This window comes from Oncorhynchus gorbuscha, linkage group LG16 (assembly GCF_021184085.1).
Source record: "Oncorhynchus gorbuscha isolate QuinsamMale2020 ecotype Even-year linkage group LG16, OgorEven_v1.0, whole genome shotgun sequence".
Classification (NCBI taxonomy): Eukaryota; Metazoa; Chordata; class Actinopteri; order Salmoniformes; family Salmonidae; genus Oncorhynchus; species Oncorhynchus gorbuscha.
The window spans coordinates 29,873,119-29,887,830 of record NC_060188.1 but is presented as its reverse complement, the minus strand read 5'-3'; the positions used below and the strand labels follow the sequence as shown (position 1 = coordinate 29,887,830).

Genomic DNA, 14,712 nt, shown 5'->3' with positions numbered 1-14,712 from the left:
GTTGATAAAAATGTGATTTTGTTCGCCAATTTTGGTTTATGTGGCAAAAAAAGCAATGTATAGTGATTTGAGTAACTGTCTAAATCGCTGTGAAATATATTTTCAATAACCAAAGACATCATATATTCAGCTGTTTGAAGCCGGTGTGAAAAACCCAAAATTATGCAAAGCCTAACTTAGGAAAGGGAAGCATAGAAACAGAGCTCAAAGAATGGATCTACTGCTTATCAGACTCGCTTTCAAAGAGAATGAGAGATCTATAACTAATATTTCCATGTGAATTGGATCCGGTAACTACCTACTGAACCTTTTAACTAAAGCTCAGTGTTGTGCTGATATCACCCGGGTTGTGGGTGACGGGTTGTGGGTGATGTGCTGCATGGAACCGAAATTGAATGCTCCATGACCCCATAATAACTAATAACAAGAACAGAAAACTTGAAGAGTAAGCCAGATTGAGATAGAAAATGCTTTATTCAAGAACAACTACAGAAACTCTTGGTTGTGTTTCTCCCCCAGTTAGCATGCCTCCATGGAAACACTTGTTTGGAATTGAGACCAAAGTCCCAAAGTGGCGCAGTGGTCTAAGACACTGCATCTTAGTGCACGAGGCATCACTGCAGTACCTGGTTCAAATCCAGGCTTCATCACATCCGGCTGTGCTTGGGAGTCCATAGGGCGGCGCACGTGGCTGGTTTTGACTAAGGTGTAGGCTGTCATTGTAAATAAGAATTTGTTCTTAACGGACTTGCTTAGTTAAATTTAGGTGCCTTTTTTTATATGCTGTAATGGTGTTCGTCTGTTGTAAGAAGAGAGTCGGACCGAAATGCAGCGTAGTGGTTACTCATGACTTTAATGAAGGAAAACGGAACGATACATGAAATAACTCATAAATGCAAAAACAACAAACGGAACGTGAAACCTATTACAGCCTATCTGGTGAACACTACACAGAGACAGGAACAAACACCCACAAAATACAAAGCGAAAGTCAAGCTGCCTAAATACGGTTCCCAATCAGAGACGACGATAAGCACCTGACTCCAATTGAGAATCGCCTCAGGCAGCCAAGCCTATACAACACCCCTAATTAGCCGCGATCCCAAATACTACAAACCCCAATACGAAAAACAACATATAAACCCATGTCACACCCTGGCCTACCCAAACATATAACAAAAACACAAAATACAATGACCAAGGCGTGACATACGCAAGAAGCGGAGGGGAGGGGTAGTGAGAGAGGACACCCATCATTTTGCCTGATGGGAGGGATGGAAAGAAAGAGGGAAGGAGAAAGTCCCCCTGTGTGATGCTGGTGGCTAATTGAGTCTGCCTTCCATGGCTTTGGTATGGGTCCTCAGATCCTCAAGTTCTACAGACCCACCCTCGAGAGCATCTGGTTGCATCACCGCTCAAATTGGCAACTGCTCGGCATCTGACTGCTACGGAGGGTAGTACGGGGGTGGTACGAGTGTGGTACAAGGGTAGTACGAGGGTGGTACCGGAGCACCAAGTCTAAGGTCCAAAGGGCTCCTTAACAGCTCCTACCCTCGAGCGATACGACTGCTAAACAGTTAGTCCGGGTAGCATTTGATTATTTGCATTGACCCCCCCCTTTTACGCTTCTGCTACTCGCTGTTTATTATCTATGCATAGTCACTTTACCCCCTAACCACATGTACATATTATCTCAATTACTTCGACTGGGTGACCCCTGTATACCCCCTATTTTACCATTTTTATATATTTATTTTTTGCCCATATTTTCTTATTTAACCAACAACTCAGACTTCTTTATTTATTACATTATTTTTTGGGGGGGGTTGTAAGTACTCATTTCATGGTAACGTCTACACCTGTTGTATTCGGCGCATGTGACAAATAAAGTGATTATTAAAGTAGATGTCAGTTTGGATGAATGGGCCCTTCAGTTTGGCTCTTTTGAGCCCTTCATAATAGCCCAGTCATGTCCTTGATCAGGGTGAACTGCCTTTTGGCATCTTGTTGGCCTCTTCTCAAATGTCCCTATTTAGCTGAGATGACAAGAAGGACCGCGGAGGCTAGTCGTTAGCGAAGCTAGCTCACTGTAGCTGGTGTACATCGCCTACCTGGGAGGATTGATTAGTCATGACCTGATCGGTTTGTCTTTCATCGAATAAAATCCCGGTTTACTATCACTCATGGTTTATTTAACACATGGCGTCTGGGACCAGTTCGGGTGGCATAGTGCCAGGCGTGCAGGTAGAGTGAAGTGAAGTCGAGGATGTCCCTCTTTCACCCTGAAATGTGCCACTCATACAAGAGTCAGGACTCCATACAAGGACAGCTTGGCAGAAAAGAGGTCAGACATGACTCCAGGGAACAGGAGGCTGGCGCGCCACAAGAAGACTGCGTGCGAAGGCGGGAGAGGGAAGGCGAGGGAGAGAAGTGTGAGAGAATCCGAGATGGAGAGGGGTGAGAAAATGGAGTGAGTGTGTTGCGAAAGGGAAAGAGTAGGATGGAAGTGTTTGAAATGTCTTACTTCCTGTGTCTTTTTTTTCTTTACCTCAACGTGTTGGTTTGATTCCGTATAGCAGCACAAGATCAGTGTGTCCCTCGCTCACTCTCCCTTTTCACCTACAGCGTATCTCTCACCATAGCTCTCGTTCATCTTGTTTCTGAACCCGCTTTTGCTGATGCCTTTTTGTTGTTGTCTGTGTACCTACCTGCCCAAAATACCTCCCGTAGCTGGCACAAAGACAGCACTGAAAGCCTCAACCCCCACTTGCTTCCTCTGTGTGTGTGTGTGCCTGGAGAGGAGATGGACTTCACATCCTCCTCTCTCTAGTCTTCTTTCTGTCTCGGTTGGGGCTGGTGTATTTTTAGTGACACTCTGGCTTATTTTGAACACAGGAAACACCGGCTGGTTTGGTAGTGGATATACTTGGAAAGACGCAGCTAAGCATAGACTAAAAAAAATGTAGATGGGGCTCAGGCTCAAATGGGATATATAGAACTGGTACCATTCATCATAGTGATCGACGAATGTCTACATATCTAGACATCTGTAAAAAGGCTAGTAGATCCGAGTCAGTAATCCTCAAAGTTGTTCCAGGAAAATCAATTGGTAATTGACCCGCAAGGAAAACCGATTCACTTCCCCCCCCTCCACACACTTTGAAGCACTGTTCTCGGGTCAAAAACTGAACGCATCCTCCAGTTAGTATGGTGGAGACGCTCTCATTACTTCTGATTCAGGATCTGTGCTGAATGACAGAGAGTGGCGCGGTGATCTGGTATCATTTGGGCTCGTCTGAATTCCAGCATCCCGAGAGTCCGAGCTTTTCCATTGTGTATTTGTCGAGTTTATTTAAAATCATTTAATTTTTTTAAAAATATGTTTTGTATTGAGCTATTCAGAGCGACCGAGGACACTAGGGGAAGGGCCTTGGCGGGACAACAACAGGCAGTGAATGCATTGTTTTCTCCCCTGTTTTTATGTTGGAATAAATTGTCCGTAGGACAAACAGCGGATGGCCAAAGCTAATATAGTGGTGCCATGTTTTCTAAACCGCTGGTCCTGTTCCTCATCTGTTCCAAACCCAGAGATCACTGGAGTGATCCTGGATAGTCTCTTATCGCTTTTCCTCATCCCCTCTCTCTCTTTGTCTCTCTCTCTCTCTCGTGTTCTTCCACACTATCCCTCTCTCTGCCAATGTCTTCCTTTCTTTACTTTACCCTCTCGTTTCATTCTCACACACAGCGAAAATCTGGTCTGTTTCGAAAAGAATACTTCGTAGAGCTAGGATTGATGTACCGTAAGCATGCACGCACACTCCCCGACTGACTCACTCTCTCATCATACACACACATTCCCACACATGCACACACACACATTTTTTTTGTTTGATGGTAAAAGGTGTTTTGGAATTCCACCCTCAGGCCCTATACCAGTGTTATTGTTGGAACCTACCCAGCACTGATGGGAAGGTGGACTGAGCTTGCAGAAATAAGAAGAGGGGGGGGGCAGCAGACACTGGAATGTGTGTTATGTCAGGAAATATTGGGGGGGAAGCCGGTAAGGGCGAGGACCGGAGATGGCTGGGGGTCAAAGGGAAAAGGGCAGAGGGGAACATGGCTGGGGATTGGAAGACTACTGGACAGGGGGAATAGCAAATGCGGGGGTAGGGTGTTTGGCTTGTAGAGAGAGAATGGAAAGAATCTGGAGAGAGAACAGGAGAGATACAGGGGGAGGTAAACGTAGAGGGAGTCAAAGAGATGAGAGTGAAAGGTAGAAGAATGTGTGGGGGTTTAGTGTGGTGATGATGGAAACGAGTAAGATTGTACACGAGAAGTCTCTCTCTCACACACACATACACTAGAACCTGTAGGACAGATTCATGCATCAACTTTCACATGGTGGGTTAGGGCCATAAATATGTGTTGTTGGGTCAGGTCAATGTGCGTGTGTTCCTTTCCCACTTTCGTCCTCTCATGCTGCCTGGCAGGTTCTGTGTGTCCTGGGGTAAAAATGGAGCATTTACTAACACTCCAGTGTTCAGTTGGACCCCTAAGCATCACACACACACACACACACACACACACACACACACACACACACACACACACACACACACACACACACACACACACACACACACACACACACACACACACACACACACACACACACACACACACTAGGAGAGCTCTGAAAGGTTGAAGGTGTGTTGTGTGTACATGTATGTAAGCTGTATGTGACCCTGCGTGTGTGTGTGTGTGCGTGCATGCGTGTTCAGGGTCTCCCTCGCATATTATTCCAAATGATGTAAGCCCCTCTTCCAAGAAGTGGAGGAGCTTACATGATGGACTGTGATTACACAAGATTACTGTTTCTCATCCCACGGCATCAGACATGTTTCCCTTTTCATAACGCATACAGTCACTCGTGAAAGTCTACACGCCTTACAGTCTTCACATTTTGCTGCCTTAAAATGTCATCAACAAAAGGGATTCATTTAGATTTTCCAAATGATCTACGCGACCTACTCCACATTTTCAAAGGGATAGAAAAATTATGTAAATATTTTCGAAATGACAAAATAAAATACAAAATGATGATGTATTGATTGTGCATGTCATATCACACCCCAGAGTTAATATGTGATGGAAGCACTTTTGGCACCCATTGCAGCTGGGAATCATTTTTGAAAAAAAGAAGATTCTATCAACCTTGCACAACTTTTAGGGTAACATATATCCATTGATCAAGCTCAGTAAGTTTGGTTGGGAGTCATTGATGAACAGCAATATTCAAATCTTGTCTCAGATTTTCAAGCAGATTTAAGTCAGCACTGAGACGGGACCGCTCAGGAACACTACATTTTTCATGGGAAGCCATTCTGGCGTGTTTTCGTCTTAAAATGTGTGTAATTGTCCCTCTGACAATGTCAATTATATCCCAGTGTTGGCTCTTCAAAGGACTGAGGAAGGTTTTCCTCTTAACATTTTACTTGGGCTCTGCTCCTTTCATATTTTTTTTAATCCTAACAAACTCCCCAGTCCCTGCCGGCGACAAGCATACCCATAACGTGATGCTGCCACAACAGTAATTGAAAATGGAAAGGTATCGACAACATTGTATTCACCCCACAATATTGACCCGTATGACAAAGTGAAAAGAAGGAAGCCAGTGTTTAAAAAAATAAATAAATCCAAATCATCCATTCTGTTTCCAACGAGGCCGTTAAGTAATACTGAACGGCAACACGGCAAATACATAAACCTTTTGGCCGAAACTAAAGGTTTGGGTCAAATCCTATACAACACAACACAGAGTGAAACCCTATGTATTTTCAAGTATTGTGGTGGCAGCATCATGTTGTGCTTATGCTTGTCATCGGAAGGGACTGGGAAGTTTGTCGGGATCAAAATAAATATGAAATGAGCAAAGCCCAGGTAAAGAATTTAAGGAAAACCCACCTCAAGTGTTCTGAAAACCTAACCCTGGGATATAGTTTTATTTTTCAGCGAGACAATTACACACATTTGAATGCTAAAGAAACACCAGACTGGCTTTCCAATAGTTGGCCTAGTCTCAGTCCCGACTTAAATTTGCTTGATACTGTCCATCAATGATTCCCAACCAGATTTACTGAGCTTGAGCAACTTTGACAAAAACAATGGGCATGTGTTGCCCTAGGAGTTGTGCAAAGTTGATAGAATATTATTCAAAATGATTCACAGAGTAAGAAGAACATGCTTCCATCAAGTATTAACTCTGGGGTGTGAAGATGTACGCAATCCAGGCATCTATGTTTTTTAGTTCATTTTCTGGAGAAAAAAAAGATCTCTAACTTTCTTTCACTTTGAAAATTGGAGTAAGTTATGTAGCTCTGTATGGGAACAAATGTAATTTAATCCCTTTCTATAAAGAAAGAATATATAAACGCAACATGTAAAGTGGTGTTCCCAAGTTTCATGAGCTGAAATAAAAGATCCCGGAATATTTCCATACGCACAAAAGCTTATTTCTCTCAAATGTTGTGCACAAATGTGTTTATATCCCTGTTAGTGAGCATTTCTCCTTTGCCAAAATAATCCATCCACCTGACAGGTGTGACATATCAAGAAGCTGATTAAACAGCATGACCATTTACACAGGTGCACCTTGTGCAGTTTTGTCACACAACACCACACGTCTCAAGTTTTGAGAGAGAGTGCAATTGGCATGCTGATTGCAGGAATGTCCACCAGAGCTGTTGCCAAATAATGTAATGTTAACTTCTCTACATAAGTCATTTTAGAGAATTTAGCAGTATGTCCAACTTGCCTCACAACCGCAGATCACGCGTAACCACGCCCACCCAGGACCCCCACATCTGACCTCTTCACCTGTGGGATTGTATGAGACCAGCCACCTGGACAGCTGATGAAATTGAGGAGTATTTCAGTCTGTAATAAAGCCCCTTGGTGGGGAAAAGTCATCTGATTGGCTGGGCCTGGCTCCCAAGTGGGTGGGCCTATGCACTCCCAGGCCCACCCATGACTGCACCCCTGCCCAGTCATGTGAAATCCATAGATTGTGGCCTAATTTATTTTAATTGACTGATTTCCTTAAATGAACTGTAACTCAGTAAAATGGTTGAAATTGTTTCATTTATATTTTTTGTTCAGTACAGAGGACATTTTAAGGCCACAAAATGTAAAGACTGTGCCAGGGGTGTGTAGACTTTAACTAGGCACTGTACATGGTATACTTTCTGCTGTTAAAAGGCTAGCAGCTAATACACTACTCGTTTGAATGTGGTTTGAATGCACTCTCGTGACTGAGATCTTATTCATTGCTGTGATCATTCATCATTGGCAATAGCCTCTAATAAGACACTGCTGTTGGAGCTCATTTGCTCATTGTCATCATGGAAATTGTACCGTTGTGGATAGTGATTGGTCGCTATGGCTACCTAGCGAACCGCGATGAGCCACAATAATGCCTGAGTGAGCCCTGATTGGTCACGGAGGCTCCTAGGAGGACTCTTGATTGGCTGGCAAGCCATGGTTGCTAACATGGCTGTGTGTTCTCTAGAGCTCTTTTAATGGAGCAGTTTTGTGTGTTTCTCCTGCCTTTCTCTCTCTCCTCCTCGGTGACGAGCACAACTCCATTCATTATTGCTGGCACTACTCCCAGTGTGTGTGTGTGTGTGTGTGTGTGTGTGTGTGTGTGTGTGTGTGTGTGTGTGTGTGTGTGTGTGTGTGTGTGTGTGTGTGTGTGTGTGTGTGTGTGTGTGTGTGTGTGTGCGTGCATGCTTTCTATGAAGCAGAAAGTAGGTCGTGGGCCAACTCGACCTATTCTCTGCAGCAGGTTGCCTCTCACACGGGGCGATGCTATTATAGAGGCTTTCTAGGGAGCGGCCGACCACAGGCGGTAACATCATCTGCTTTATCACCATGTGCTTCTCTCTCTCTCATATTCCCATTCACTCTTTCATCCTAATTCTCTTTTGATCTATTTGAATCTCTCTCCTCTCTCTCTCTCTCTCTCTCTTTTCTCTTTCTCTCAGAGCAACATGCAGTTCCATCAAGGTGTGGTAATTATTCAAGTGAACTGTGTTGCAAGTTAGCGAGCCAATGACCATCTGTGGTTCCACTGAATCTTTCATGCGGTCAACTTGTTGCAATGTGTCGTTGTCACTTGTTTCCACCACGTCTTAATCGGTGATTTAGGCTAAGTAATAGCATCGTTGTGTGTCTTTTTATGATCACCCAGACCTATAGATTAACCTAACCTAACCTCTCTCTCTCTCTCTCTCTCTCTCTCTCTCTCTCTCTCTCTCTCTCTCTCTCTCTCTCTCTCTCTCTCTCTCTGCAGCTATAGAGACCCAGAGCACCAGCTCGGAGGAGATAGTCCCAAGTCCCCCCTCGCCACCCCCTCCCCCGCGAATCTACAAACCCTGCTTTGTTTGTGCGGACAAGTCCTCGGGATACCACTATGGAGTCAGCGCCTGCGAGGGCTGCAAGGTGAGACACTGGCCATGCTCTTTTTCTCTCCATCTATCTCACATTGTGTTTCTCTCTCTTTTGCTCGCTCGTTCTTACTCTTCCCTCGCCTCTATCGCCCTCTCTCTCGCTTTGTCCCCCAAGGACATGGGAAGCCTGAACTCTCAGGCCAGTGAATGACTTTAATATCAGTCAAGTGCTGCGGAGAGAGTAAAACCAGTACCAGAGTTCTACACCGTAACTGTGTAGACTGACTACTCCGGCTACGAAACGTATGGCCTTGAAAACACTCCGGCTACCAAATTGAGCTCCAGCATGCTATATAAAGTATCCTCGATAATTGAAGGTTGCCAGCATCTGAATGTATATTGGCCCTCCACTGGGACTGCGGTGAAGCACAGGTTAGTGCTAGCCTAACTAGTGCAACTACACAGCCCCCCTCCCATAGGTGTACCGTGTGTGTGTGTGTGTGTGTGTGTGTGTGTGTGTGTGTGTGTGTGTGTGTGTGTGTGTGTGTGTGTGTGTGTGTGTGTGTGTGTGTGTGTGTGTGTGTGTGTGTGTGTGTGTGTGTGTGTGTGTGTGTGTTTGATGGTTAGGTAGGGCTCACTGTCATGAAGCACACACACACACATACAGTCCCCTCCTGCACCCAGGCAAACCCTTTTTCCATCTCTCCTGGAAGAAATCTTCATTAAATGGGCATGTTTTTTTCTCTTTTTTTCCCCCTGGTTTTTTTTCTTTTTTGGGTCCCAAGGAGGATGTGTGTATCTGGTCTACTTTTCTTTTCTTTTAGCTGGAGGCTTTTACATTTTTTTTTTGGGGGGAATGGCTGTCTGCAAATGTGCAGTTGTTTGGGCTTTAACCTAGTTGTCATCCTTAAAAACAGAGCTGTCAAAACAGCAAAGGAATATAGACACACACACACTCATGCACTCCATAATCAACATACACATCCAGAATAATCTATTGATGTACACAGGCATTCAGACTTGAGCATGTGCACACACACACACACACACACACACACACACACACACACACACACACACACACACACACACACACACACACACACACACACACACACACACACACACACACACACACACACACACACACACACACACACACACACACACGTAGTGTGGTAATATTGATCATATAAGTGTATATATAGAGTTGGGTCTGAAATTATTGACACCTTTTGATAAAGATGAGCAATAATGACTTGATAAAATAAATTATTAAAATGCTGAGCTATATTCTACGTTTATTTAAAAAATATATATTTCACCTTTATTTAACCAGGTAAGCCCGTTTAGAACAAGTTCTGATCTACAACTGCGACCTGGCCAAGATAAAGCCAAGCAGTGCGACAAAAACAATAGAGTTACACATGGGATAAACAAACCTACAGTCAATAACACAATAGAAAAAATCGATATACAATGTGTGCAAATAAATAAACAATGTGTGCAGTAAATGGGCCATATTGGCGAAATAATTACAATTTAGCATTAACACTGGAGTGATCGAAATGCAGATGATAATGTGCAAGTGGAGATACTGGGGTGCAAAAGAACAACAAAAAAAATAACAATGTGGGGATGAGGTAGTTTGGTGGTCTGTTTACAGATGGTCTGTGTACAGGTACAGTGATCGGTAAGCTGCTCTGACAGCTGATGCTTAAAGTTAGTGAGTATATACCTTCTGGAGCGCATGCTACGGGTGGGTGTTGCTATGGTGACCGGTGAGCTGAGATAATGCGGGGCTTTACCTAGCAAAGACCTATAGATGACCTAGAGCCAGTGGGTTTTGTGACAAATATGTAGTGAGGGCCAGCCAACGAGAGCATACAGGTCGCAGTGGTGGGTAGTATATGGGGCTTTGGTGACAAAACGGATGGCACTGTGATAGACTACATCGAATTTGCTGAGTAGAGTGTTGGAGGCTATTTTGTAAATGACATCGTCGAAGTCAAGGATCGGTAGGATAGTTTTACGAGGGTATGTTAAACAGCATGAGTGAAGGAGGCTTTCTTGCAAAATAGGAAGCCGATTCTAGATTTAATTTTGGATTGGAGATGCTTAATGTCTGTCTGGAAGGAGAGTTTACAGTCAAACCAGACACCTAGGTATTTATAGTTGTCCACATATTCTAAGTCAGAACCGTCCAGAGTATTGATGCTAGTTGGGCGGGCGGGTGCGGGCGGGTGCGGGCAGTTCAAGAGCATGAATTTTTAGTTTTACTAGCATCTAAGAGCAGTTGCAAGCCACGGAATGAGTGTTGTATGGCATTGAAGCATGTCTGGAGGTTTGTTAGCACAGTGTCCAAAGAAGGGCCAGAAGTATACAGACTGGTGTTGTCTGCGTAGAGGTTGCAAAGAATTACCAGCAGCAAGATCGACATCATTGATACATACAGAGAAAAGAGTCGGCCCGACAATTGATCCCTATGGCACCCCCATAGAGCCGGACAACAGGCTCTCCGATTTGACACCCTGAACTCTATCTGAGAAGTAGTTGGTGAACCAGGCTAGGTAGTATGTGAATTATATTATTTTATATGAACACAACAGATTTTGTTTAACAAGTAATCATTTTTCTTCTCAAAAAGGTAGGGGTCCATATTATTGATACTCAAAGATTCTTATTAATAAAGTCATCAAAAGTTGGGTATTTGGTCTAGAGGTCGACCGATTTAATTGGCAAAAATAAAATACACATTTTGGAAACGATTTTTGTATTATTTTTTTACACCTTTATTTAACTAGGCAAGTCAGTTTAGAACATATTCTTATTTTCAATGATGGCCTAGGAATGGTGTGTTAACTTCTTGGTGACAGGGGGAAGTATTTTCACGTCCGGATTAAATGCATGCCCAGATTCAACTGCCTGCTACTCATCCCCAGAAGATAAGATATGCATGTATTAGTAGATTTGGATAGAAAACACTCTGAAGTTTCTAAAACTGTTTGAATCATGTCTGTGAGTATAACAGAACTTATTTTGCAGGCGAAACCCCGAGGACAAACCATTCAGATATTTTGTTGTTGTTGAGGTCACTCTCTTTTCAATGGTTTTTCATTGGGAATCCAGATTTCTAAGGGACCTTCTTGCAGTTCCTATCACTTCCACTGTATGTCAACATACTTTAGAAATTGGTTGAGGTTATTCCTTTGTGTTATGAAGAAGTATGGCCATCTTGAACAAGGGTCACTTGAAGTGTACTGTTAGTTTGTTATCAGTTTGTTTTCTTCCTGTATTGAACACAGATCATCCCGTCTTCAATTTTATCCATTATTTACTTTAGGTATTTTTTAAAGTTGTATTAAAAAAGTAGTTTGAAATGTTTTGGGAAAGTTTACAGGTAACTTTTGAGATATTTTGTAGTCACGTTGCGCAAGTTGGAACTGGTGTTTTTGTGGATCAAACGCTCAAAATAAATGGACATTTTGGACATATATCGACGGAATTAATCGAACAAAAGGACCATTTGTGATGTTTATGGGACATATTCGAGTACTAACAAAAGAAGCCCATCAAAGGTAAGGCATGAATTATATTTTTATTTATGCGTTTTGTGTCGCGCCTGCAGGGTTGAAATATGGTTTCTCTCTTTGTTTACGGAGGTGCTACCCTTAGATAATAGCATCGTTTGCTTTCGCCGCAAAGCCTTTTTGAAATCTGACAAGTTGACTGGATTCACAACAAGTGTAGCTTTAATTTGCTATCTTGCATGCGTGATTTAATGAAAGTTATAGTAGTTATAGTAATTTATCCCAGAGAGGTGCCTTGTTCAGGGGCAGAACGACAGATTTTTACCATGGCAGTTTGGGGATTCAGTCTTGCAACCTTATAGTTAATACGGTTAACTAGTCCAACGCTCTAACCACCTGCCTCTCATTGCACTCCACGAGGAACTTGCCTGTTACGCGAATGCAGAAAGAAGCCAAGGTAAGTTGCTAGCTAGCATTAAACTTATCTTGTAAAAAAAACTATCAATCAATCATAATCACTAGTTAGCTACACATGGTTGATGATATTACTAGTTGTCCTGCGTTGCATATAATCGATGCGGTGCGCATTCACGAAAAAGGTACCTAACCAGAAACATCAATGGCTTTCTTAAAATCAATACACGAGTATATATTTTTAAACTTGTATATTTAGTTAATATTGCCTGCTAACATGAATTTCCTTGTCACTTCTCTTGCAACAGAGTCGGGGTATATTCAGCAGTTTGAGCCGCCTGGCTCGTTGTGAACTGTGTGAAGACTATTTCTTCCTAACAAAGACAGCCAACTTCGCCAAACGGGGGATGATTTAACAAAAGCGCATTTGTGAAAAAAACCACAATCATTGCACGACTGTACCTAACCATAAACATCAATGCCTTTCTTAAAATCAATACACAGAAGTATATATTTTTAAACCTGCATATTTAGCTAAAAGAAATCCAGGTTAGCAGGCAATATTAACCAGTTGAAATTGTGTCACTTCTCTTGCATTCATTGCACGCAGAGTCAGGGTATATGCAACAGTTTGGGCCGCCTGGCTTGTTGCGAACTAATTTGCCAGAATTTTACGTAATTATGACATAACATTGAAGGTTGTGCAAATGTAACAGCAGTATTTAGACTTAGGGATGCCACCCATTAGATAAAATACGGAATGGTTCCGTATTTCACTGAAATAATAAATGTTTCGTTTTCGAGATGATTGTTTCCGGATTCGACCATATTAATGACCCACGGCTCGTATTTCTGTGTGTTGTTATGTTATAATTAAGTCTGATTTGATAGAGCAGTCTGACTGAGCGATGGTCAGGCTTGTAAGCATTCATTCAAACAGCACTTTCCTGCATTTTGCCAGCAGCTCTGCTGTTTATGACTTCAAGCCTATCAACTCCCGAGATTATGCTGGTGTAACCGATGTAAAATGGCTAGCTAGTTAGCGAGGTGCCCGCAAATAGATTTTCAAATGTCTCTCACTCTGAGACTTGGAGTAGTTGTTCCCCCTTGCTCTGCATGGGTAACGCTGCTTCGAGGGTGGCTGTTGTCGATATGTTCCTCGTTCGAGCCCAGGTAGGAGCGAGGAGAGGGACGGAAGCTATACAGTTACACTGGCAATACTAAAGTGCATATAAAGAACATCCAATAGTCATATGTATATGAAATACAAATGGTATAGAGAGAAATAGCCCTATAATTCCTATAATAACTACAACCTAAATCTTCTTACCTGGAAATATTGAAGACTCATGTTGAGGTACCACCAGCTTTCCTATGTTCTCATGTTCTGAGCAAGGAACTTAAATGTTAGCTTTCTTACATGGCACATATTGCACTTTTACTTTCTTCTCCAACACCTTTGTTTTTTTGCGTTATTTAAACCAAATTGAACATGTTTCATTATTTATTTGAGGCTAAATTGATTTTATTTATGTATTATATTAAGTTAAAATAAGTGTTCATTCAGTATTGCTGTAATTGTCATTATTGCACATACATTTAAAAGAAATTGTCTGATTAATCAGTATCGGCGTTGAAAAATCATAATCGGTTAACCTCTGATCTGGTCCCATATTCCTAACATGCAACGACTACATCAACGTTGTGACTCTACAAACTTGTTGGATGCATTTGCAGTTCATTCAAGTTGTGTTTCATATTATTTTGTGCCCAATAGAAATGAATGGTAAATACTGCTTTGTGTCATTCTGGAGTCACTTATACTATAAATAAGAATAGATTGTTTCTAAACACTTCTACATGAATGTGGATGCTACCGTGATTACGGAAAATGAATCGTGAATAATGATGAGTGCGAAAGTTACAGACGGTCAAAGATCATACCCCCAGGACATGCCATTAACAGGGGAGGTTAGCATGTATAAAGGCCACTCCAAAATGACACTTATTTACCATTAGTTTCTTTTGGACACAAAATTAATGTGAAACGCAGCCAAAACAAACTGCAAATGCATCCAACATGCATGAACAAAACAAACCCTCTAGGCCACAGGCCTATGGTACTAACCTAAAAGAGAAGCGTTTTCAGAAAACCTTTTCCCATGGGCAGGATTAGAGACCTTCATTCCATTTATACCAGAGACCGGACCGCATTCCTGAGACGGCACAAAGGAAATCCTTGCATACGGTGTCATCAGAGTTCACTCTGAACAACCACATATAACCACAGAGATCATACATCCATATAGAGGGCATCAGAG

General features: G+C 42.5%; 1 protein-coding gene across 1 annotated transcript in view; it reads left to right on the top strand.

Annotated features, from left to right (window-relative positions):
- Positions 1 to 14,712, top strand: part of rarab (retinoic acid receptor, alpha b) — a 201,811-nt gene that overhangs the window by 169,198 nt on the left and 17,901 nt on the right. The window contains 1 exon segment of the mRNA XM_046304021.1: positions 8,351 to 8,499. Within this exon segment, the coding sequence (XP_046159977.1) occupies positions 8,351 to 8,499 (149 nt within the window).